We start from the raw sequence: 26818 nt of genomic DNA, 5'->3' as shown, positions 1-26818 counted from the left end.
ACCGCTCTGGGCTCCTTGGAGGAAGAGCGGGATATAAATGTAATAATAATAATAATAATAATAATAACAGTTTTACAACTAAGTCCTTGAGTATGTTCGTTCTTATTTCAGACTGCAGCATTAACACGATATCTTCGATGCATGTGGGAGAATTCAATCAGCGGCTGCTTGAAGCTAGCACTCAGTTTAAAAAGAAGCAAGGAAAAGGCACCATTGATGTTTGGTGGCTGTTTGATGATGGAGGTAATTCAAAGGAACATCACATATTGTGGTGGGGGATCTGCATTGCCATCAGTGCCAAATTTGGGGGGATGTGTGAATTTTTTTTCTTAAACATTTAAGGCCGCATTCTCACAAGCATGGCAATCCTGGTTAAGATGTTAAGCAGGATTGCTGAGCCTTGCAGAGCTGGTTGCGAGAGCACAGATTTCCCAGGTACTCCTGGTCAAACTATTGTGGTTAAATCACATTTAACCAGAATAGATAACTAGATTAAACGTGGTTTGACCAGGATCATCCATGAAATCTGCATTCTCACAACCAGTTCTGTGGAACTCAATTATCCTCTTTAACCAGGATCACCGTGATTGTGAGAACACAGCAGTAACATGAGAAACAAGGCAAACACACAACTAATACTAATAAGGGTAGTTTTATTATACTATACAATGTTATATTTTGATTTTTTTTTAAACATTTGATTTTATTCATTTTGTTCACCCAGGGCTAATACTCCTAATTCCTTATATTCTCACTCTCCGGGAAAAATGGAAGGATTGTAAACTAAGAATTTTTACTGGTGGAAAAGTCACTCGACTTGAAGAGGAGAAGCTAATGTAAGTATGCCTTGTATCTTCTCCTTGCTTGCAGAGATTATTTGCACATGGGAGAGGAAGAGGGAAATGGATAGGACTGGCCTCAGATCATCAATCCTGACTACCTACAGGATTGTTGTAAGAATTAACTGATGCACTGTATGTTAAATTCTGTGAACACACTATACAAATACTAGAGATAGTAACAGTAGTAGTCGTTATAGTAATAGTAGTAGTGTAAAAAAAACAACAACCCTTTCTTTTGAGCAATTCCAAGGGTAATGGAATCAGGCATGTTACCACTTTTTCAATTACTGTAGCCATAAGCAAATTTTCAGGTTAATACCATATACCCCCTGGCAAGCGAACATATCCGTCATAATTTTTGCAAACAAATATTGCAAGTATTAGAGATAGAAGCTATTCTCATGACCAGGAGCAATTGGGCTGAGGGAGCCTAGCCCGATTTCTCCAGGTCATCTGCTGCCGTGGGAGCTACACGGCTCCCAGCAGCAAACTACCAAAAATACCCCTACCCTTAAACGAGGTTAACGGAGCGAGTGCTCCACTAACCCCGTTTGATTGACCGTGTGCTGCCGCGATACAGCTCCACAGCGCAGCAACACACAGGATAGGCCGCTCTCCCTGCACTAACCTGAACGGCGCTTCACATCAATCGTCTCAAGCACCTCATAGTGTCTGAAACATACAAAATACATTGGTAACGGAATCAGAAACAATGTCCAAAATTTTTGATTCTGTTACCAATGTATTTTGCACATCTCAGATTCTAGACTTATTTATACAACTTGTTGTGGGTTAGCAACACTGAAGTAATTATGTGAACCCGTGCCAAGGTGGTTTACAGCCCAAGATTCCCACCTAAAGTATTTAAGAGTTTAGTTTTTTAAAATGGTCTTATAGTAGGAGATGTTCTCTTTCCAGTGGGCATAGGAACATAGGAAACTGCCTTCTACCGAGTCAGGCCACTGGTCCATCTAGCTCAGTATTGTCTGCACAGACTGGCAGTGGCTTCTCCAAGGGAGAAGGCAGGAGTCTCTCTCAGCTCTATCTTGGAGTTGCTGCCAGGGAGGGAACTTGGAACCTTCTGCATGCCAGCATCCAGGTGCTCTTTCCAGAGCAGCCCCATCCCATAAGGGGAATATCTTATAGTGCTTACGTATAGTCTCCCATTCAAATGCAAACCAGGACAGACCTTGCTTAGCAAAGGGGACAAGTCATGCTGGGTACCACAAGACCAGCTCTCCTCCATCAGACATATGCTGCAGGCATATATAATGTGAGCTTGAAAATTTGCTTATGGCTAACGTCATTGAAAAAGTGATAACATGCCTGATACCATTACCCTTGAAAATGCCCTTTTGTTCACATATTCTTATTTATTATTTATATAGCACTACAAACATGCATGGCACTCTACACAGAAGAGGACAGGTGGTCCCCACCCTGGGAACTTATAATCTTAAATAATATACGGGGAAGATGACAGAGGAAGAGGAGAAAAATGAAAGCAGGGATAGACAGGGGAAGAATGTGTGTGCGTTTTAGTTACGCAGTGTAAACGTGATGCAGGGACTAAGGGCTTGTGCCAAAAGTAGTCATTGTTTCACCAAGTTACAAACATGCCTCCATCTGTTCCTGTCTGCTGTCACCTCTGAATGTACACAACCCTGGCTAAACAGGGACTGTGATTCTTTTTATCTGGGGAATGTTCCCCATGTCAGCGTTGTTCTGCATGCAGAACATTACCCGCTCCTGCAAGGAACAGGACAGCTCCTACACATGCACAGCTGCATCTGTTTGTCACAGCCGGTTAGAGCTTTAATTCTGGAGTTTAAATATTCTTGGCAATCTTCATTGCTTTTGGTTTTCCACGAAACCAATCAGTTCACACCTATCACACCCATCAGATTCTGTACTTGAGAAGTGCTAATTAGAGCACATCCAAAATATTTCAGTATTTGAAAAGCATGACAAGTAAGTTTACAAGACTCAGTTACTTTTGTTGCCTGTATTTATCAGCCTTCTCAATGATGACACTTGCTTAAAAAAACACTTATTGTTTTGCTTTCAGGATGGCTTCACTTTTAAGCAAATTCAGAATCAAATTTGCTGACATTAATATAATTGGCGACATCAACATGAAACCCAACAAAGAGAGGTAATGCGTCAGGAATTTAGCTGCATGAAAACATTGTGCTTTTTATTTTAATAAGTGTGTGCACAGATGACTGTTCAGTTACACAAAAGAGCAACTTCCTCTTACCACTATGATGACACCAGCCCCAGTCCTGCTTCAGTTACTTGATAACCCTACCAGCATAATGAAGTATTGGGGCATGTTGGCTTTAGTGGAAATAACTTTTCTGCAGGGAGAAAAAAACTATTTCCTTTTAGGGAAAAAGCAAAAAAAAGTGCAATGTACTGCTGCTGCATAGAGGATAACACATACAGCCCAAAGAGAAATGGATTTTTAAAAAGGTTCTTGAAGTTGGAGGACTTTGCTGTGGTGGGGAGCCTGCGCCCACCTCCCACATGATCACTTTCCCCTTCTCCAAGCTAGCTTTTAACACACACACAACCAGAAATCGAGCAAATGCACAGTTCCCAAAGCCGGGTAGGAAGCTTGCCCTATCCAGTTGACAGCTGTGTGTATGAACCTCAGGTGTTTTTGGTTAATCCGTTCCTTGATCCAGGCCAGCTTTTGAAAGGGGCTTTAGTTACTTGTATTCCGGTTAGTAGAGGCGGGGCTAACCAACAGCCAGAGTACTAAAAGCAGACTGCCCTTGCCTCTCTGTGAATAATAAAACCGCCTCTAAACCACCTAGAGCCTTTGGAGTCAGACGGTATATAAATAAATATATAAAATAATAAATATTTATCGCATTAAACTGTTAATACTCCACTGTCTTGTCCTTGCATACCATGATTCTCTCCTCTGAATTCTACAACTGGAGGTGTACAGTTATAACTGCGCATAATACCTAATGCATGAAGTTTACCTCCAGTGACTGTTGCTGGTGTCTATCCTATGTTTATTTTTAGACTGTGAACCCCTTGGGGGACACGGAGCCATCTTATTTGTTTATTTATTATTTCTCTGTGTAAACCGCCCTGAGCCATTTTTGGAAGGGCGGTATAGAAAACGAATGAATGAATGAATGAATAAATAAATAAATAAATAATAAACCGCCCTGAGCCATTTTTGGAAGGGTGGTATAGAAATCAAATTATTATTATTATTATTATTATTATTATTATTATTATTATTATTAAAAATTACAAAAAGCAACATTACTGAGAACAGCCTATATTCTGCAACGATATCTATTATAATAACAGCACCAACACTGATAATAAAATTCAGCCATCCAGGTCCTTGGGAAGGACTCGATGTCTGGATAAAACAAACCAGTCAATAACACCTGTCTGACTGTGTAAACAATAATAATAATATTTTGAATGTAATTTGGTGATGATTCCATAGCCAGTGGAGTCTATGTTAGAATACCTGTCCTATGTTAGAATATCTGTGAAATAATGAGTTAGAGTCCTGCTGTGAGCTCTCCTTTATAATTTCTGTTCCAGCTGGAAGTTCTTTGAAGAGATGATTGAACCATACCGCCTTCATGAAAGCTGCAAAGATTTAACAACTGCTGAGAAATTAAAGAGAGAAGCACCATGGAAAATCACCGATGCAGAGCTGGAAGCATTCAAAGAGAAGGTGAAGCTCTTTCTGCCCTTTATTTGACCCACACTGTGGGTTGGATAGTTGAAAAAAGGGAAATAGTGCTGATGTAACCTGAGAATAGTACGGGGAAATTTGGTGGGTTAAAAAGGCCGGGGGGAGAACTTTACCTTGTTGCATTAGGAAATGAGTGAGTGGCTTCCCGCATAGGGCAGCTTCACACAACCGCCAGAAAAATCTGGTGGAAATGTCAGAGATATGTTGGGAAATGGGAGTGCGAGTGCCTGGTGGGCATGACATCTGAACCCACTGCCAAGTCCAGTTCCCGAGATTCTCCACCTGACATTCTCCCGATTTCCATAACCAGTATTTGAAGTTGGGCAGAGAATGTCGGGCAGAGAGCACAGGAGCAGGACTTAAGCAGGTTTGGAGGTCTCATTTCCTTTATAAACACCTCAGTATGAGCCAGCCATTTGCTGATGCAATCTCCAACTTCCTATCTCAGCCCCTCAGGTCCTTTCTTTCAGTTCAGCCTGCCCCTCATCTTCTAGTTCCTGCCTACCAGGACAGGTTCCTTGAGAAGAAGGAATTGTTCTTTGTGTAGTATATATCTGCCCCCATTCAAAATACCATTTAAAATAGTTGTATGGGAGTGGGAGAAAAGGCAGGCCATGAAGTTGATCAATTTTGTTCTGGGTTTGATGGGAATTTTTTTTTTTTTAAATTTTCCATTATGTTAGACTAATTCTGAATGTTGCATGCAATGCTTGATCTGAAAAATGAGAAATTTGCAAATTAGTGGCCAACTCCTAGGAAGAGAGATACTGGGGCTTCAAGTCTGCCCTGGAAGTGTCATATCCTGACACAGGGACTTTCCCTATGTCTGACTGTTCCTAATTCCAGCCAGAGCTGGGATATTGTTGGTTGTGAGGGAAAGGCTTGTTGTATGTACACAAAGAACTTTTTCTTTATACTAACATGTATTTTAAGACTGGGCCTAGAATTCAAAACAAATTCTAGGTCAAAGTCTTAGGAAGCCTTGCCTAAATAAAATAAAACCATGAAGGTTCTCCTCCCTGCCTTGGTACAAAAGCTCTATGTGAAGAGCCAGGGGCATAACTACCATTGGGCAAGGGGAGACATTTGTTTCAGGGCCCGCTGCCGTGAGGGGCCCCCCAGAGGCAAGTCACATGATCATCATTCCGGCTCCCCATCTATCTAGCTCATGATATCTTAGCATCTATCTAGCTAAGCAGCATAAATACTCTTACCTCTAGTGTGTACTAGGCATTAAAAGTAGGGATGTGCCTGAATGTTATTTGGTGCTGGCGAGGGTAGTACTTTAAGGGTGGGGGAGGGTGTACTCACCACTCCTGCTGCATTTCCCCCTCCGGCGCTCCGTTATTTTTAAGCCCCTCGGACTTCCAGGGGCCGTGCAGCCCCCAATACCCGCAACCCCTGCCGGCTCCGTGATGGAGCCAGCAGTCATGTGGGTGGCCAATCCAGCCACCCAGCTATGAGCTGCTGCTTGTCTGCGGGGAGAGCGGGCTACGGCCGCTCGCCCCGTAGAACCCCCTCAGGCACTTCACATGTGTCGTGGGAAGCACCTCTTTTTATTCCAGTCTATGCAGTAAGTGTAGTCCTCTCTGGAAAAGGTGCCAGCAAAAGCTGGGAAATTGTTGATCTTCCGTAGAAGCCATCAAATCAAGAGCATAAGATTAATTGTACACACTTAAAAATTAATCCAGCCCTTCATGTCTCTAGATAGATTTATTTACATAATTATTGTACTTCATAGCTGTCAGTATGTTGTTATGCAGCAAACTCAAAATAAATTTGACTGCATATTAATTTGATAGCGATAACAGAAAACAAAATGCCTCCTGTTTTCTACAAGCAGTCGTGGCAAGCATCATACAGCTTGCTTCCCCCATACTTTAGAGGAGTCACAGTAACGTCGATAGGCTTGTCCAAAGACAGTGCTGGTAGCTGAGCACGGCCTTATGTCAAACAATCGCATAAAGTAAGCACAAAGTAAGTAAGCATAAAGGTAATTCACACAATCATTAATTGGGTAGGATGCTTGGGAGCTGTGTGCATTCCTGATTTCCGATTGCTAGCAAAAACCTAGGTAAGAGGAGTGGGGAATGACTGGCTGTAAGTCAGGAGCTGGGTAGAACAACTTTTCCTCCTACCTCGTTAAAATGCTGGGTACGAGTGCTTGGGTAGGACGGCTGGGTAGGACAGTTAGGATCCGATGGATCATAGGATCCCAAATAAATTATGTCAACATAAACCCTGGTATCAGGCTCGGACTGGCCCACAGGGCAACAGGGCATATTCCCGGTGCGCCCCACCCGCGGGGTGCCCATGCGCCCCACCACACTCGGCAGCGGTGAATACTCCCACCCTTCAGTACGCGTTCTGCTCAAAACCCAGTTCCCTCCCCATATACATCCCACAGCCCTCTCAGTGCCCCCAGTCCAGCCCTGCCTGGTATCCTACCCTTTTAACCAGGGGTGAGCAAACTTGGCCCTCTAGCTGTTGTTGAACTACAACTCCCACCATTCCTAGGCACAATGAATTGTGGAGAGCCAAGTTTGCCCATTCCTGCTTTCAATGATGGTGTGAACTGCCTTACAGGAGCAGCTTGCTTGCTCTCTAGTTTACTCTTAGGTTCAAACAAGCTAGCAGAACCCACTCTTTCTATTATGTTCTGATTTTATTTTGTTTGTTTTAACAGAGCTACCGCCAAGTTCGTTTGAATGAACTCCTACAAGAACACTCTAGGGCTGCTAATCTTGTTGTTCTGTAAGTCACACACATTTAATTTGAATTTGTAGTGAACAAGACATCTTCTGCTGGGAGGTTTTTAGGCAAGAACCCAAGGATGAATAATATGTCACGGCAGGAAGTAAGGAACAAACTGCCTGTTCCCGCCAATTGCACACTCCTGCTTCTGCCACTGCTTCCATGTTGTCAGAACCCAGAAATGCCGGGTGAAGAGCATCAGGTACCATTTCTGCCTGATTATGTCAAGCCAATTCAAATGTTTATTTTATTTATTTTGTTGTTCAAATTTTATACCACCTTTCATAAGGCATCCCAAGGCAGTTTACAAAAGTTAAAATACAATAACACTCCATAAAAATCACATTTAAAACTTTAAAATCTTTGTAATGTTGGTTGCATATGTCAGACAGAAAATGGTACCTGACGTTCTCCACCCAACATTTCCAGGTTCTGATGACATGGAAGCAGTGGCAGTAGTGGGATCAGCAGTTCCTCCAAACTTACTTGCCCCCATAATGACTTGTGAACTCGCCCACAGTGTTTCTGGCAAGAAGCTTTTCATGGGAATGAGAGCAACACACCGCCCTTTTTTTAGTCCTTTGATGAAGTTAGCTATTACACTACTGTATGATTTTGCTTCCTCTGGCAATTTCAGATAACATCCAGAGCTGGAAAAATCTCAGGAGCTTGGCTGCTCTGGCACCAAGAACATTTATGCTAGCACCCATGGTTATTGAGGTGAATGTTACCACGGAAATTAGAATTACTAATGCTGTCATTTCATTCCATTCAACAGGAGCCTACCCGTGGCAAGAAAAGGAATTGTCTCTGATTACCTCTATATGGCTTGGCTAGAAATCCTCTCTAAGAACTTGCCTCCAATTTTACTCATCCGAGGCAACCACAAAAATGTGTTAACATTTTACTCTTAGCAAACACCATCTGGAATCTAACATATGCACTTTGTACACAGCAATAACAGTAACATATTAAAGAAATGCTAAAGAGATAAGAGGACCTTGGAGCCTGACATATTAGAATATATCCCCTAGGCTACTGAAAAATCCCTTTGGAGTCACCACTTGGCAGAAAAAACCCAAAATTCTAAAATGTCTCATTATTGTGGTAATATTTAACCATAAATAATAGTTACTGAGAAGACAATATTTTGGAGAGAATTCTGGCTATCCAACTGGCAATAATGGATTAGTTTCCAACACTCCAATCTGTGGTCCAGTCAATTCAGTCACTGTTACACCAGGGTTTATGTCAGCGTAATTTATTCAGGATCTAATCCTCCCCCATCAGTCAAGTCAAAAGCATAATCATAGCATTACAAAGATAACGTAGCAACAATGCCTACTCTCACAGAATATCCTGCAATTATGCCACCACTCACCAATCATGTCTCCTGAATGAAACCCCCCCTATCATGCATGCATGAAAGATACCAGTCAATACATGGTGATGTTAGGAATGCCGAGATGATGTCATGGAGCCCATGCCTTTCCCACTCAAGCAGGCTATCAGAGAGTCCAAAAGTGCCTCATCCTATAGGCCAAGAATTTGAAGACTTGCAGAGAATCCATAGGCTACAGGCTTCCTAAGAAAACATTTTGAACTCTGCTATGGAACCACTATGGAACCATCTATGCTCTGGAACCATCACAGGCAACATTAATAACACTATACCCAAATTTACTGGTATTTGTGATGAGAACAGGCATTTTGCAAGGGAGAGAGATGTTGGTTCGATTTCCATTCTTTGGGGATGCTTAAGAGATTATATCTAAAAGTAGTCTTTGAGCCAGATCCACAAATTTTGGCCATTGGAACCATCTCAGGGGACAAATGCTCACAGTGATTTTTGGCAATGCCTAGCCCCATTAGAGATGGAAAATAGATGATAGCATTGTTGCACTTACAGCCTCCTGTGTGTCATCACTCCCTTTTGATCCCTACCCTCGGAGGATTAGGATAAAAGGTCATTTTTGCACAGAGGAAAGAGTTAAGGCAAAGGTAAGGTCCGGGTTAGGGTAACAATGAACAAGCCTCTCCATGGAGTAATTTTTGGAGGACATTCCTGCCAATTTTCATTTCCATTCCTTTCACCAATACAATTTTATAGTAGTGTTTGTGTTTTTAAAACTTTATAAAGCTTTTAAAACACCTTTGCAAATCTGGCTGCTGCAGGCCAAATGCTCAGGACTATAAAAGCCATACAACCAAAGAAGCAGTTAAGAGAGACTCATCATAGGGTCTTTGTAGCCTCATCTTGGGTCTTTGTCGTCTCCCTGGGGACCTAGCCTGCGATATCCTCTCCCTCTTACCCCCATAAATAGGACTTAGGGCTCTCAGCAATAGAGTTCTGATACGGCCCTACATGGTGCTTTAGCTTAGTGAGACAGCACAGAAGTTACATCTAAGAGGCCCCAGAGCCAATTCCTGTCTATGGATCCCTGCAATGAGGTCTAATAAATGCATAGTGCAGCACTAGCCAATCAAAGTGATTGGGCACGGATTAATGGTCTCATTCTGGCAAATGAGTGCCTTATTTAGGCCCCAGCAATGCTCAGCCTTTCCAGCCACACGTCTCCCATGTTCATTGGCTTGCTTGCCAGCTTCCACTCATTGCTGTCCCAGCAGACCATATTACTGACTGCCACCCGCTTCTGTCCCATAGCAGTGCCACTGCTTGGTTTGATTCATCACACCATCAGTAGCCAAGCGGGTGACATTCAGCTAGTGAAGCCTGACTGGTGCTGTAGTGACAAGGCGATGAACAAGGCAGGGTGTTGTAATGGGAAACCTGCTGCCTTCCCTCCCATTGTGAAGGAGGCAGACACCTGAGGTGAGATATAAGCAGCAGGGGACAGGGTCAACACTTGCTAATTCATCCTAAGAACTGAAATGTCCACAGCTTTCATTGAACACTATCTCTTGTGGAATGAGTTCAGACAGCATCACATAAAAATTAGATTGCTGACCTTTTCATTCTTACAGGGTCCCTGTGTCTTTGAAAAGGACAGAATAGGTGCATCTTTCCTCATCGCTGCATCTTCCTGCTGGGTATAGCTGCACCTGTTACATTTCTTTTTCTGAAAGGAGGTCTCCAACAGTTCTAATGGGTGCTTTTTTATTTAGGGCAGCCAACTCCTGAGAGTGCATGATCCCCAGTACACAGGCTACTCCTTTGATTCTTCCCTCCCAGGTTCCTTCATTTTTTCTCCTTTGCTGCACAGAAGTTCAGCTGATCTAGGCTTCCTCCCCCAGCACAAATGGGCTTCCTCCATGTTCAGCTGACTTAGGCTTCCCACCACCACCACCATGCCCCATGTAAAATCATTGTGCTTTGTGTTCCATTTATGCAAGGGCATTTGGTTGCAAACATGATCCTGTCCAATGGTTAAAATTTAGAGATAAGCTGTACATTAAAATGCATTTTCTAAATAATGCATAGAGATGAATTGCAATCATGTTATTTACCACACCGACAAGTTTCAAAGCAAAATTAATGAAATACTAAATTAAGATTTTCTAAATTTCAAAGCACAAATAATGAAATACTAAATCAACATATTCTGCAATTTCAAATGAGCATTATGATTTCTCTAGGTTTATAATCTTAGAAAATGTAATTGAACATGTTTTGGTAAATTGTCATAGGGACTTGAAATAAATGAGGTATTTTTATATGTTTTAATCTTTCCTGATTAGACTTGCAAACAGTGTCTTGAGATTTTAACTTGAAATAAACTCAAGTGAATTAAAGTTTATGTCCCACTGTGTGTATGTTTTGACATAATGCTCCTTAGTTGTTTTATTACAATTACAGTACTTGTTCTCAGGTTTTTCTGGTTGAACTCCTTTTGGTGTACAAAAGTTGTTGTAGAAGCAAATGTGAAGTCGGAAGTTATCTTTGTGAAAGTACTATATGTATAACCTTATGTCCAGTGCCTGCCCATGATATTTTGTTGCCTAACACAGATCACCAAAAGGTGCTCTCTCCCCTCTATTAAAATCACATGCTTCAATTTCTTCTCCTTTAATATCCATCCCTCTTCCTTCCTTTTCTATTGGGAAGCAAAAAGAAAAGCAATATAGTGCTATTTCACCTTCTTTCCCATGCAGACCACAAGGGGAATGGTGCTGCTAAGTGGGCTGCTGTTCCGCCCCTGAGAACTAGCCAGTTTGGTGCCTGAATAGCCTATTTCACCCTGTTTGATGGTAGGAGCCAGTTCTGCTTTAATCCACAGCGAACAGTTCTGATGACTCAGCCCATTGATTAGTCACTAACAGCCCATCTATATTCTCATAAGAACAGCCCTGCTGGATCAGGCCCAAGGCCTATCTAGTCCAGCATCCTGTTTCACAGTGGTCCACCAGATGGCTCTGAGAAGCCATCAGGCAAGAGGTGAGGGCATGCCTTCTCTCCTGCTATTACTCCTCTGCAACTAGTACTCAGAGGCATCCTGCCTTTGAGGCTGGGGGTGGCCTATAGCCACCAGACTAGTAGCCATTGATAGACCTGCCCTCCATGAATTTGTCTAAGCGCCTTTTAAAGCCATCCAAGCTGGTGGCCATCACCACATCCCATGGCAAAAAAATTCCATAGATTAATTATGTGCTGTGTGGAAAAGTACTTCCTCTTGTCAGTCCTAAATTTCCCGGCCTTCAGTTTCATGGGGGTTCTAGTGTTGTGAGAGAGGGAGAAAAATGTCTTCTCCTACAGCAAATATAGTTTTTCCTCATTACCATTTATGATGTCTAGATAACATGGACATAACTGAAAAATGTAAGCTGTTTTAAAAGTATGTTTGAACTTTAGCCTTAGGTAGTATGTTTCTCAATTCTCACTCATTTACAAATATTGCAACAATCCACAACAATCATGAGCAATATAATAGACCTATGATTATCTCAAATCCAATCTAATTAAATCGTCTTGTTGAATAAATGTGTCACACAATTTGGTACTGGATACAGCATTCAGCACCTTGAGAACTTGGTATATTTTTTTAAAATGAAAGCTCAAGTGTCTAGTCTTTATGGCTGCAAAGATTATTAGGATTACCAGAGATCATGTAGTGGGACTTCTGCGCCCAATTATTGCAAGACATCGGAAACACTTGCTCCTTAATTGCAAAAGTATCAGTGGCTATGCTACCTTCAAGCTGTGCCTCTTATACTGTAGTCACAATATAGCTGTAAATACTTCGGAAGTTGAACGATGCTTGGTGGTTCAAGAATTCGACATTCATTACAGAGCTGTATTTATTTATCCCCTCCCCTTGACAGATTTAAGTACACAAGATAAGAGTCAGCCATGCATCAGTTTGTTTGAATAAACCTAGTATTTGTATACAAACCATGAATATGACAGCTTTATAGCAAGCACTAAAAGAACATAAGAACAGCTGCACTAAGTCAGATCAGTGGGCTATCTCCAATGGTCTCTGGATCCAGATGAACTTACACTACTGGGCAATAAAAGAGCATTTTATTTCTTATATTAATTTAAGGCTGCAATCCCATGCACATTTACTTAGAAACAAGTTCTGTTGATTTGGACATCCAGAGGATCAGGCTGTATGGCTACAATGAACAGGTCCATCTCCAGTTGTCACTGACATTTGGTGGTGACTTGGAACAGGGCCTTCTCTGTAGTTGCTCCTGGCCTGTGGAATACACTCCCAGCAGATATCCATAGTTTGGGCTCATTGTTGGCCTTCAAGAGAACTCTAAAGACTTATTTGTTTGGCCTAGGTTCCCAAGGTTTTAAAATTGTTTTTAAGTATTTTTAATTGGTTTTAAATTGCCCTGAACTGTTTTAACCTGTTTGTTTTAAATGGTGTTTCTTCTTGTATTTTACTTGTGCCTTTGGATGGGGGAGTATAGAAATATAATAATAATGAATCCTATGCACACTTCTCTGGGAGTAAGATTGGACAGTGGGTTTGCTGGAAAGGGTACAGAAAAGGGCAACCAAAATTACTGAGGCTAGACCACCTCTCCTAAGGAGCGGCTAGCATTTAGGGCTTTTTAAATTTAGTAAAAAGACAATTAAGAGACAGTATGACAGAAGTTTGTGAAACTATGCACAGTGTGGAGAAAAGCAGATAGAAATGCTTTATTCTTCCTCTCTAACACAAAAACACAGATAATCCACAGTATATTTAGGAAGCCCACAAATATTTCACGTGCAACATATGAGGATGCAAAGAATATAAAAAGATGGTCATGAATTAGCATGTTAGCATAAAGCTGGCATTTGCATACCACAAACATAACCACTGATTTAAAGGACTTTATTATTATTACTATTATTAATTATGTATTCAATTTCTATACCGCCCTTCCAAAAATGGCTCAGGGCGGTTTAAACAGAGAAATAACAAATAAGTAAGATGGATCCCTGTCCCCAAAGGGCTCAGAATCTAAAAGAAACACAAGATAGACACCAGCAACAGTCACTGGAGGTACTGTGCTGGGGCTGGATTTCAGACAGGCTTCGACAAACTTATGGATAGGCCTATCAGTGGCAATGAGCCATAACAGCAACACAGAGCCTCCCTCTTTAGAGGCAGTATATCTCAGTATGAAGTGCGAATGCCGTGGGGCGGTGGCATCTCGCTAACTGAGCAGAGAGACGCCTTTTAAAGTGGCGATTCTCCTAAGCCGGTTTGCTCCACGGAGGGGCCAGGAGGGAGGCAGGCTGGCTGGCTGGCTGGCCGTCTCCCATCCGGGCTCCAGAAGCGCCCTATAAAATACGCTCAGGAGGGCTTTTGCGCTGCGGCGGAGCAGAAGGGCGCCTCCTGTGTCCGCCGTTTCTTCTGGCTGTTGGGAGTCCCCGGCCAAGAGCCGCCAGAAGCCGAAGAAGGCAGCACCCCCGGGTCGTGGCAGCAGGCCGTCGGCGGCGCCATGTTCTGGCGGCTCGTCAGGCAGCTGCTCCAAGGCGGTAAGGGGAAGGGGAGGCTTCTTCCGTGGCCGCCGCCATCATCCTCATTCATGGCGCCGCACGACGCTCTCCGCCCTCTCTCTGGAAAGCGGGGGGGGGGGGGGCTCGGCAAGGACAGGCGGGGCTCAGCTGCTCTCGGCCCCCCCTCTCCCTCGGAGAAGATAGCTCCTCCCGCAAAGCTCGGAGGGAGGCGAGCGCCGTGAGGGGGCAACACCATTTCTTTCCCGGGAGGGGGGAGACGAGCGAAGGGGAAAAGAAGTCAGCGCGCGGGGGTGACGAGGGTGGCTCTAACGGCTCTCCCCACGAAGCGGAAGGGCTTTCCATGAGGGCTCGCGGCCCACAGGGGGGCAGATGACTGACAGCTCCGTGGTGCGGGTGGCCGGGGAGTGCCCGCCCCCTCTATGCGCGCGCGCCCTCTCTCTCTCCCGGATTGGCGGTTGCGGGGGTCCCCCCTCGCCGGCGTGCGAAGAAGAAAAAGCGCGGGCTTGGGCGCCTCTCCCCTCCCCCTTTTCATTTCCCTCTCGTCTCCGCGCGCCTCACAACTGCCTCCTCTCCGTGTTTCCCTCCTTCGGCCTCGCTTTTACCCGCCCTGCGCGTCATGCCTGCTTCTGAAGCGGACGCCGCCGCCGCCGCCTCGTCCCCCAGCAAGAGGAGGTTCGCGGCCTCCCGGCCCGAGGAGCCCAGCCAGAGCCTCCGCTTCGCCAAGCTCTCCGCCCACGCGGTGGCTCCTTCCCGGGGCTCCTCCCGGGCTGCGGGCTACGACTTACACAGGTGAGAGAAGGCGCGGAGGGAGAGCCGCCGCCGCTGCTGTCGCCCCCTCTCTTGTCCCTCACCTGGCCGCGGCCGGCTCGTCCCCAGTGCTGCTGGACGAGGACCGGGGAGACCCGAGTTCAAAATCCCCCTTCAGCCATGAGACTAGCTGGGGGACTCTGGGCCCGTCACTTCTCTCTTAGCCTAACCTACTTCGCAGGGTTGTTGTGCACCGGCTCTGGGCTCCTTGGAAGAAGAGCGAGATATACATGTAATAAATAAGTAAATAAAAATAAGTAGCGGCCATCAGAAGGTCGTGGGACTCGTTTAGGGTCCCGTCCAGTGTTCCCTCTTAACAGGGTCCCTAGAGCTCCAGCTATAGAGCGGTATATAAATGTAAGTGCTATTGCTATTGCTAGATGTTTGGAACAGAGGAGACCACCGTATACTGAGTCAGACCACTGGTCCATCTAGCTCAGTATTGTCTACACCAGGAATTCTCAACGTTGGGTCCCCAGATGTTATTGGACTTCAACTCCTATAATCCCCAACTAAAGACCATTGGGGCTGGGGATTATGGGAGTTGAAGTCCAATAACATCTGGAGACCCAACATTGAGAATCCCTGGTCGACACCGACTAGCAGCGGCATCTCCAAGATTGCAGGCAGGAGTCTCTCTAAGCCCTATGTTGGCAACGTACTGTATGCTTTGGTAGTTTGTTGGTTCAATAAAAAAATCTTGTCCTATTAAAAAAAAATCTTGTCCTATGTTGGAGATGCTGCCGGGGAGGGAACTTGGAACCTAGATGTTCTTCCCAGAGCGGCTCTGTCCCTACAATTGACTACAGCACCCATAATCCCCAGCCAAAAGCTGTTACAACTGGGGATGCTGGGAGTTGTAGTCAACAGCAGCTGGGAATCCCTGTTAGAGGGAAGACTGGTCCTGTGACCTCATCCTTCAGTCAGTGTGAGAAGTCCCTTTGTGCATGCCCAGAGAAGGGTTGTCGGTCCTCCCTATCTCCAGGTCACTCTGTCTGAAAGCACTTGGTTTTTTTAAAAGTGTTGCCAGTGGGGCTCCACAGGAACGTGTTTTTTAAAACTATTCTGATTGTGTTAACCTTTTCTGTAAATCACTCAGAGACAGGTAAACTGCTGTGGGAACCTTTTGTTGAAAAGCGGTATATAAATGTTCATATGAGTTTGGGAGGATATAGAAATATGCTAAATAAATAAATGGCGCCAAAGGTGCTAGCCCAGCCAGGCCTAGTAAGTATTTGCTTTGCACATTCTCAGATATTATTTTGAATGCCCGTCTTATTTTAGTGCTGAACAACTGTCTGATCTCAAAGATAGAGGTTCTATGGCATATGAAGGGCAGTATATAAATAAAATAAATAAATAAAATATCTTAGGCACTCGCCCTGCCCCTTTGAGGTAGGTTAGGCTGAAAGAGTCATTCAGTTGCTTGGTTTTATCTTTGGTACTGGGAAGCTTTGCACAGTGGCAGTATCATAGCCAATGAGATTGATTGGTACTGGGCTTTTGCCTCCTCCCCCTTTTGGGTTGGATTGACAACCTGATGAGGTTTGGAAGGCTCCTTCCAAGCACATTCTTGTCACTCCTTGTGTGGCACTCCGTTAGCCTATGGTTGAAGAATCCAAACATTTCTCAACACACATTCGTAGCCAGACTGTTTATTTGTAGTTTCCTGTGTACTCTTTTGCATGTTGACTTCCACAAGAAAGATCTGTAAAAACCCCACTTGTTCCTCCAGCTTCCTACCCAGTGCCTTGTAGTCCTTGTAGATAAGTTATAAGTTTCTTCCAGCAATAGCGTCCATTCCCACACAGATCAGCAGGAAGTGGAGGTAGTCGGTAGGCTTGACAAATCTCAGCAACCTCTCATCATATTCTAAATATATGCATAAGGAGGGAAACACATCTCCCACAATGCTCTGTTGGGTCTGCTCAAATGTGGCTCCGTTCCTTCTTGGGAGAGTCATCCACCAGCACCATAGTTCTACTGCTTGTCAGGGCAATAGTTGGTCCTCCTGTGCAGCCTGGAATGACAATACTTGACAGGTGGCAACCTAGGTAGAGCATCATATCAGTTGCTCAGCACCAATGGTAGTGAGTGTCTCCTGATTCTTCTGCATGTCTTATGCTTCCATGTACTCACCCCTTCTGATGAGATTACTTCATTCTCATCAGAATGAAGCCGTCTTCCAATGTGCTTGTTCCTGGAGAGTGTTGTCTTTCTTGTCCAGAAATCCCCACCTTCCTTGTAAGTCTCAGACTGGAAAGGTGTGACTCAAGCCCCTCCACCTTCTCTTCTGGCAGGACTGTTAGTTTGATTTCACTCAGCAAGGCAGTTCTTAGGACAATAAAATAACTTTGTTTGCTTTCATAGTGCCTATGACTGTGAGATCCCCTCTTTGGGAAAGGCTGTAGTGAAAACGGATATTCAGATTGCACTTCCTGCTGGATGCTATGGTCGAGTAGGTAAGTGGCTGCTTGCCTTGCATATAGCCCACTAGAGTTTTCGGATTAAGAAGATTGCACAGTAGGGTTTCACATACTAATAATGCTACATATGTGTTCTTCCAGGGCTGCACAACTTTGCTTGCCATGCAAAGTGTGCTGTTGTACTCTGAAGAGCCTGACAACTCCCAACATTCCTTCCCCAGCTTTGATGCGGAGGACAGTGATTGTCCCTGCAGTTGTATGATGGTTTTGAGGTCCCCTGAAATTCAGAGCAATTGTACAGGCAATCACTGCCGTCTCCTCTCAAACAAAACTGGATTGTTTTGAAAATGTAATGTGGGGCAGAACAGTTTCTAAAATTCTGTATTTTTCTGCAGATGTTTCCATTTCATAAATACTAATCTTATGTAGCAGTGCAGCGTCATGAATGCACTGTCTACTGTATTGGGCAGTTAGTTATGTGTTTTTCCTTCTTAATCCTGGCAACATTAATCAGTACTTCTGACATGCTTGCTGGTGTAGGGGAATATGATGATTCCAAGGCTATGCACACAGTTTTGTGCTGCTACTTCTAGCTTCTAATTAAAATGACTTTAGCATTTGTGTGTTTTGCTTAAAAGGTCAGGCTTGGGGTTGGGACTGGTGGGGGGAAACAGGGAAAGATGTATGTTAAATACAAAATGTCCAAAAAAAAATTAAAAGAAAATAAATGTTTATAAAAGTACTCTTCTACTCCCTCCCCGCTAATTTTTTCAGCTCCAAGATCTGGATTAGCTGCAAACCATTTCATAGATGTTGGTGGTAAGCTTATTATTTATAATATCTGTGTGCATTGGTATACCGTGCAATGAAGTTAATGAGGTTATATTCTTAGGCAAACAGAAATTGGAAGTTCAGATAACAATGTACTTGTTCAGGTGGTATGTGGTTAACTGCAGATGTGCATGCCTCACAGATAAGAGATCTTGCATACCTAGCTTTTCAGCCCATTAATAGAATCCACCATGATGTAAGCTCTGCAATACTACATGCATACTGAGTATTCAACATCTTGTACAAACCGGTAACTGTTGTACCGGTAGGTGTTGTACAAACCGGTAACTGCAGTTGCTCTACAATGGTGTCTTTCAAACATTCTATCTTGAGGGAAACCTTTACTCATCAACTCCTCTGCTGAGGTGTTCCTGCATGTCTCATAGGGCCGCCTGTATTGCAGGGATTTTAGGGTACAGACGGCTCAACTGTGGCAGTGGCCAGGTCTGTTAGGTTTCATTGTTGCCTTTTGTGAACTGAAAGTTTACCATAGACTACAGATCAAACTGTCTTTAAGAGAAGATTGTCTCTATGATCTTACTGAGGCACTTGTTTATATGCTCCCAATTAATCCCAAGGTTCTCCAAGGCAGTCTAAACCCTAATATATTAGAATAAATAAGAGGATTCTTATTAGGACAGTATTCACATCTCTCTGTAGAGTTTGAACTGCAGTTCACTTACATAACTCTTGTTGTGACTAATATAGCAAGATGCTAAATAAACTGTATATGCCTGAGGCAACATGACTACTTGTGCATCTGTATTTAAAGCTATTTCTTGTCTTGAAACTGTTCAGCAATTCAGAGTCTTTGTGTGGGGAAAAGTGGCTTGATCAGTGCACAAAGCAACTTATTACATGGAAATTGCTACAGATACATACTTTCTGGTATTACAATTATATCTTTAATTTAGCAGTGCACCCCAGAAAAGCAGACCCTAACTATAGTGAAGACATTTATTTTAAGTCAAATTTATTGTCTGAAGTCTCAAGTGGTAAACAGCACATCAGGGAAGAATTGAAACATGTAAAAGAAACTGCTTAGACTTTCATCTGGTAGGTGTGGATATTTTTCCTTCAAGTAAAATGCCAAATACTTGACAGAGTAAGGCTTTCTGCCTTACATCAGTTCTTTCAGCTGCCAGTTGTGTGCATGATTTTTCCAAGTATGCTTTAGATACTTTCCACCCAGAGTACATGTTGCATATCTAGAGCAGTGGTAACTGTTATGGCTAAATATAATTGATTCTATTGCACTTTAAAGAGATTTGATTATATTCATATGAGCTGTTTAACTTGGGAATTAAAAACTTTGCCTACAGGCAAGTAGGAGCCTCTAGTTCAATTAAATTCTAGTTGCATTTTTTTCTTTCCATCACTTGTAACAGTGCCTCAAGCCGGGAACAACTGTTTGCTATGTAGAAGCACCCTATGCATGTCCTTTATATATTGACCCATCAAGTCAAACACCCATGTTCATATATGTCAGAAATAATGTGAAGTGGCTTTTGAATTAACCAAGACAAAAATTCTGTATAAATCTCGTTTCACTAAATGAAGGCTGCAGCATCCTGGGTTACCAAGTAAGAATGGCTTCACTTGCTTTTGGAAAATAAAAGGGTGTGTTTAAAAAAAATAATGGTAACATCTTGGATGCAAGTTGAATTTGATCAGATTGTGCTTGGGTTGTATAATATCAGACATTGTTCGAAATGTCTGGAGAGCTGAAAATGTACATTTGGCTAAGAGCTGTTTACTTAAGGCATCAGTATAGTCTCTAGATAGCACAAAATCATGCTCAGTACTTTATGCTTGCCTGTATGAAATTCATTGTTACTTCAGTCACACACTGAGTACTTGGAATAGCTAGATTCTTGTGTTATACGTAATCCTCACAATAAAATGAGTGATCATAGTGCCAGGGAGTCCATTATGTTTCATTATAGTAAATGATTTAAAATTCGTACATATTAGGGAAGAATGTACTGAATGCTGGGTAGAAATATTCACTATCATTGAGTTGGGAAAATATCTACAGAGCTGGTATGGTGGCTAAGAGAATGAGCTGTGAATCTGAACTCTTGGTCCTGAAGCATGATCTCAGGACACATGATACAGCCAGCTTGCTGCAGCTAAACAGATCATGGTGTGGTCAGTGCCTGGATGGGAGATCCATGTAAGCCTCCGTTGGGGCTGTTGGTCAGTGGTAGAGCATCTGCTTTGCATGCAGCGGGCTCCAAGTTCAATCCCTGTCTGGGAAAGACTCCTGCCTGAAACCTTGGAAAAGCTGCTACCAGTCAGAATAAATAATACCAAGCTAGGTGCACCAATATCTGACTCTGTATAAAGGCATGACTATGTTCTTAGGCCTCCCCTGATTCAAATCTCCCTTTGCCATAAACTCACTAGGTGGCCTTAACCAAGCCATTCTCTCTTGGCCCCAGCTCCTTCACTGCAGTATGGGGACAACCCGTACCTAACATAAGTGCTGTTGATGTAATCCTTACAACAATCCTACAAAATGCTTTACACATGAACAAGTGCTATACAGATGCTGCTGACTCTAAATATGTAACATGCTTGCTGCTCTTGCATCAAAATGCAGCTGTTTAGAGAGACATTACTTATCAATATCATTTGAAGACTATCAGTTCTGAACAGGCCATTATGAGACTCCTGGTAATTATTCATCCATTTTGGAAATGAAGGATTTCAGCAAAGTGCATTTGCTTAAAAGCTGGGAGAATAGAACACCACATGCTTAATATTCTGTGCTAAGACCCAACAATGAACCACCTGTATTCTGCTGTCTGACAACTTGATTTGCTTTTAAATTCCTTGGGCGGCCCAATCTTACCCCTACTCCAGCACAAGAAAGACTCCTCTGACTCCAAAAGTGGCATCTAGTGCATGGCTAATAGGGAAGAGCTGTTCAGTCCTGTCCCAGTTCTCTTTGATTCCCCTTGCTGCAGCTTATGCACAGTTTCAGTGGCAGGAGGGAGATAAGGCTTCTCCCATGAGGTAAGGTATTGGCTATACCTCCATTTTTCCCCTACTTCTTATTACTATTTTTATTAAAAGATATGTATACCCTGCTCCTCCTTTTTATTAAAAGATATGTATACCCTGCTGCTCAGGGCAGCTTACAACATTAACAAAATAATATAAGTAGTGCCTACCTCAATGCCTCACCTAAAGCCTTTAACTTCCATTGAGGTAGAATGTCCATCCACCCTTACTTTGTATGCACCTTAATTTTAAAGTGCATGCAAAACTTCATTTCACTGCCAGTGCAGATATATGCAATATGTAAAGGATCATTTTGGCATCTTCTGTGAAGGCATCTTCCTTCCTGTAGTCCTCCTCGGCTATTACCCCAATGAGTTTTCTCACATACCCCACATACAATCTTCCATCAAATTAAAATTGTGCTTTTTGGTAAAGTTTCTGGAACCAAGCTGACTCCTCAGCAAGATTTGGAGTCCATCTCTGCTGCATGTTCGGTGGGAGCCTATGTTAAGTTGTTCCTACAACTAGACTATATTTGGTCCAAACTGGTTAGGTAGTTCACAAGTTATCCTACTTGCACCTCAAATATGCTTGCATTTGTCATCTTGAATTGGGGTGGATGACATCACAAACTATGCATTTGAGGTAAAATAAAATCAATAAAAGCTAAATACGAAACCTACCAAATATAAGCTGTGGATAAAATATGATAAAGCCTCTAAAAAGATGTCTTCACTTGTGTATGGCATTGCTACACTGATTGTGATTCTTGCCCATCAGTGAATGCTGCTGTTCAGCACAGAAAATGGGCCAGCATTGATAAAATGATGTGAAATTACCAGACCTGGAAAGTGATCAACTCTGTGCTGTGGTGCAAAGTATAGGTCTGGACTGTCTTGGTAGAAATGTGTGGCTCACAATGATAAGGTCCGTTTTGGAACCAATTGGAGTTCTGATATTGACTTCAGTATAATGTGAGTTTCACCCTTGGGCAGTTTTTTTAATATCCAATATTCAAAAATTTAATAAAGGGTGGTATCCCTTTTTTGCTGGCATATGTGATGAAAAACAGCCACTTTTATTAGATCTGCTAATCATGCTGTTTGTTACAGCTGGGGTTATTGATGAGGATTACAGAGGAAATGTTGGTGTTGTACTTTTTAACTTTGGAAAGGAACCTTTTAAAGGTAAGAATTGCATTTGGTGTGTTTAGGTATCCACCTGAACTTTGTAGACTTTAAACTTCCTCTCTTTCCCCTTGCATTTAGAACCACAATCCTGTGGTACTCTTAAATAGCTATAAAGTCCTTTCGTTAACATGAAAGATCTACTGAAAGTGAGAATCTGCCTTTAATTTCTTGCTGTAACAACTACTCAGTCTTGTGGGTTGAGTTATGAAAGGGCTTCATTATTGGTGTTGAGTAGTCAGCATGGTCTATGTTCAGAGGATTACTGTTCTTCCTGACTTTTGAGGAGCAGCCACAGGAGAAAATGAATGGCATACTTCCTCTGTTTTCTTTGTATCTGAAGCCACAAGCATGGCTACTAAGCTTGTAGTGACCATAACTATGGAAGGGAGGGTGCAAAATAAATAAGGATGGGAGGAACAAGACTCCTCTTTAAAACAAATCTTGTTGAAATGTTTTATCTGAACAATATGTAGTGAATTTTAATTTAAATTAAAGTTGTTCTGCTAGACTAGGAAGCTGAATTAGAACTGCTGTAAATTGGACATGGTCTTAAGGCACATGATGCAGCAAATCTGCTGAAGCCAAGAAAAGCAGCATATAAAATCATTGTTGTGTTCTAAAAATAATGATACAGTGAGTTCTCAAACACTTATTTTGGTTTTGAAGTTAAAAGGGGGGACAGAATTGCCCAGCTGATCTGTGAGCGCATCTACTATCCTGAACTTGAAGAAGTCCAGGTAAGAAATTTGAAACACTAAACTGGGGAAAGGTTTAATAATGAATAATCCTTATTTGTTCGCCACCCCATAACAAACTGTTCTCTGGGCAGTTCACAGCACAACATTAAAACATCCAATAAAAACAAAGCACACCAAATTTAAATAACTTGTTTTTAAAAATCAATTTTAAAAGGCCCAAGTGAACAGAGAGGTCTTCATTTGGCATCTAAAAAAACAGTGATGGTGCCAGGTGAACCTTACTGGGGAGGCTGTTCCATAAAAGGAGTGTGACCACTGAAAAGGCCCTCTCCCTACTAGCTGACTAGCCTGCCAGCCAGCCAGCTGCCTTGCCTCGTTTAAGGGGTACTTAATGCAGGGCCTCAGAAGAAGATCTTACAGTCGGAGTCGGGACATATGGAGCAAGGTGCTGTCTCAGGTAATCCCAAGCCATGTGGGGCTTTAAAGGTTAAAACCAGCACTTTGAATTGGGCCTGGAAACTGACTGGGAGCCAATTCAGCTGATGAAGCACTGGCATCACATGACGAAGATGGACCACTCAGAGGGTGGACCATTTTCATAGGTCCTCCACCCTTGCAGAGTGGTGTAGCTGCTGAAACTCTAAACCTCGTTGCGTATAAAACAGCAGGCCAAAGGACAAGCTGGGAAGGTAGCCGGGAGCCCTCCTATTTTAGCCAGAAGAAGGGATAGGAATAAGATGTTGAGCCACGCTTCCTCTCTCCTGGTGTAAGCGAGGCCCCACACCACACTTAACCCTACCAACGCAGCTTTTTTATAACCAAAAAGGGGGAGAGATGAGATCCTGTTTGTTCCTGAATCATGCATGTGCTTGAAAGTTTGTGGTTCACTTTCTATTGCATTTTATGGGTTAATCTCTTGCACTCAAACAAGAGATATGTTGTGGCAGTTACTAGCCCATATTTCTCAATTACAGAATAAGAGGCAGTGCTGTGGAAAAGCAGTATGAAAATTAAATTAATGAATATTTAACTGTTTGTGCATGTTTCAGGCTTTGGATGATACAGAACGTGGCTCAGGAGGCTTTGGATCTACTGGCCATAACTGAGGAGAACTGTTACATAAGTACATGGCCATATTTTATTGTCTTTTGTATAAAGCATTTTTAAATAAATAAACCTTTTTTGCAAGACTTGCTTTTTTCTTCAAAAGAAGAGTTAAAGTTTTAGACATGCAGGGAAAAGAACATTTTGTACACAATTTTAGAGTTGCTTTCTGCCTATTTATATACTACTGAAAATGAGATAGGGAAACTAGGGGTGACACCTATTTTAACTACAGTCATTTTATAACCAAACCTCTGTTTAACATTACCAACATCACAATGCCTCTTTACAAATGTGTAAAAATTTGCTGCCCCTGTATCTTATTTTGTCTGTTTATATTTTTAAATAGTTAAGCCTTTTTGAATTGTGTGAGCATTCATTCCCATGAGGAATCCTAATTTAACACTGCAATGTATGGAGAAAGCAATTACTATACCATACAGATACAGTAAGTTATACTAGGAAAATTCCATCCTGAAGCATGGGAAGCTGCCTTCTATGGAGTCAGGTCGTTGGTCCATCTAGCGCAGTGTTGTCTACACTGACTGGCAGCAGCTCTCCAAGTAGGAGTCTTTCCCAGCCACAGCTGGAGATGTCAAGCATTGAAGCTGGGACCTCTTGCAAACAAAGCAGATGTTCTACCACTGAGCTATGCCCCCATCCTGGAGACAAAGAAACATCTCCCTTATTGCTGCTTGTATTATGTTTGTGCAAACTCTAGTGCTGGTAAGATGAGAGTCTTGTCCCCTCTTTCCAGTGTGTTTCTGTGTGTAGGGTCTGGAAGTATTTCCACTATAGTTTTAACAAATAATGCTATAAAACACAATTCTTGCTAATCAGCTAAAAAAAATTAATGGCATAAATCATGTAATATCCACCTTATTATATCCAAAGAGCAGCTGTCAGGATTATAATTCTGCCAAGGTTAGTTTTTCCTGTCTTATGCCATACAAAGTAACACCACTGATTGCAAAATGGCAGAAACCTTGGATTTCATCTGGAACAAAAAGCAGCCCAGCATGGCCCTAATTACACTAACTGACAAATGGGGCTTGATCCTCCTTATAGCACCGTTCAGCTTCTTTGCACATTGAATTATATGGAAATGCCTATAACAATAAGGGATCAAAATGAAGTGGGTGACAGTCCCAAGAATGAAAATGAGACACCAAGCAGTATTCATGCAATTCTTTGGAACTGGGACAGATGGAAGAAACAAATAGCTTCTGGATCCATGCACTATGCCTTGAATGGTTTGCTTCATTCATACTTTGAATGTGGAGAAGTTACTTGTAGAAAAAAAAATCTGAAAAGGTAAGGCTGAAAGTAGTGCCAAAACTTGTCTGAAGATCCAGGAAACTTGCCCAGAGACAATGGTTCTGCTATTTCCTGTACAGCAAGGAAAATCTGTTAAAAGTTGCAACCTGATGCTGTTTGAGAAATGTTTTCCAAGACAAAGCAGCACTATCAAAGGTTTCTCTCAAATATGAGACCACAGAAGAATCAAACTTGGCTGTAGGATTAGCATGAACAATCTGAACACAAGGGAAAAAGTTGAAAAGTTTTGAAATTGCCTGTAAAAAATTTCCCTCTAAACTAGGCAAAAGGAAAATGTTTTTCATATATTATATTGGTATCTTGAGTAAAATATAGCTGTAGGACAAGTCTATGGTGAGGTCATCACTAACAGAATGCATTGCTGTGATGTTCAAAATATGCTTATCAGCTGGAGTTAGATTCTAAGTTAGCTGCTGCTTGAATCTTATGGATAAAAACAACTGTACACACATAAAACCAATTTGTAAAAGCTGTGCTCATGGTCTGAGATTCACATAAGTGAAACTTGTAAAAGAGTACTGCAAATGTTAGAAAACTGCTCAGATGAGTACTGCCTGGGGCTGCGGCAGTAGCCTGCTGCCCTTGCCACTTCTCCCTCACTGTTGCTTGGCAGAGGCTCTCTGCACTGCTTGGAAGCGGAAACGGCCCCATTCCTATCTGCAGTTAGGAATGAGGCCTTTCCCACTTCTGAGAGCCAGAGAGCTTCATGTGACAGTAACTGCCCATGGTGAGTGAATGGCTGTGCCACCAAAGTGGTGGAGGAGGAGCAGCAGCAGCTGCTGCTAGTGAGATGTCTGATCATCTGAACCATTTGTACTTTTACTCACTTGATAACCTAGTCTTAAAAATTAGGAGAATTCCTGCATAGTTCTAGCAAACTAGTACATAGTTGCCCTGTCTAAAGAGCAGTGGCTGGCAAAATGTGAGATCTACCCTTAATGCAGACGAATAGCATAATTTTTAGAGCCATGGAAACTGGAACAAAAGGGACTAGAACAAATTAGGAACCAGTTATATTACTGCTAACAAACAACTGATAGTTTAGAAAAGAAAATACCAATTAAGAGAAATTGCTGGGTTAGGCTATGTGTTTACTGCAGCCTTCAGTTCTACGATTAGTTGTGCAATCATACACATGCTCTATTCCAGGGCTGCTTA

The 26818-nt window shown here is 42.6% G+C and overlaps 2 protein-coding genes across 6 annotated transcripts in view; both read left to right on the top strand.

Moving 5' to 3' along the window:
• The window catches only part of SLC12A1 (solute carrier family 12 member 1), a 71290-nt gene extending 60222 nt beyond the window's left edge, over window positions 1-11068 (top strand). For both annotated transcript variants that reach the window (XM_053273214.1, XM_053273213.1), the window contains 6 exons: window positions 112-243; window positions 725-836; window positions 2911-2997; window positions 4425-4560; window positions 7268-7335; window positions 8114-11068. In XM_053273214.1, the coding sequence (XP_053129189.1) occupies window positions 112-243; window positions 725-836; window positions 2911-2997; window positions 4425-4560; window positions 7268-7335; window positions 8114-8249 (671 nt within the window). In that variant the 3' untranslated portion in view covers window positions 8250-11068. The remainder of the gene's footprint in view (window positions 1-111; window positions 244-724; window positions 837-2910; window positions 2998-4424; window positions 4561-7267; window positions 7336-8113) is intronic.
• Window positions 11069-13912: 2844 nt separating this feature from the next.
• DUT (deoxyuridine triphosphatase) lies at window positions 13913-24406 on the top strand. 4 transcript variants are annotated; one of them, XR_008311393.1, is made up of 7 exons: window positions 13913-14275; window positions 14890-15046; window positions 17435-17526; window positions 18265-18309; window positions 19236-19377; window positions 22443-22517; window positions 23187-23246. XR_008311393.1 is itself a non-coding variant. In XM_053271942.1 (7 exons), the coding sequence occupies exons 1-7, from the start codon at window positions 14239-14241 to the stop codon at window positions 24322-24324; spliced, it is 534 nt and encodes a 177-aa protein (XP_053127917.1). In that variant the 5' UTR covers window positions 13940-14238; the 3' UTR covers window positions 24325-24406. The 4 variants fall into 4 exon arrangements, 2 of the variants coding, with proteins under 2 accessions (XP_053127917.1, XP_053127918.1); XR_008311394.1 differs by having other exon boundaries at window positions 13914-14275; window positions 19239-19377; XM_053271942.1 differs by lacking the exon at window positions 19236-19377 and adding an exon at window positions 24268-24406 and having other exon boundaries at window positions 13940-14275; window positions 23187-23257.
• The last annotated feature ends 2412 nt before the right edge of the window (window positions 24407-26818 follow it).

This window comes from Hemicordylus capensis, chromosome 10 (genome assembly GCF_027244095.1).
Source record: "Hemicordylus capensis ecotype Gifberg chromosome 10, rHemCap1.1.pri, whole genome shotgun sequence".
Lineage (NCBI taxonomy): Eukaryota > Metazoa > Chordata > Lepidosauria > Squamata > Cordylidae > Hemicordylus > Hemicordylus capensis.
This window is presented reverse-complemented; position numbering and strand designations above follow the sequence as displayed.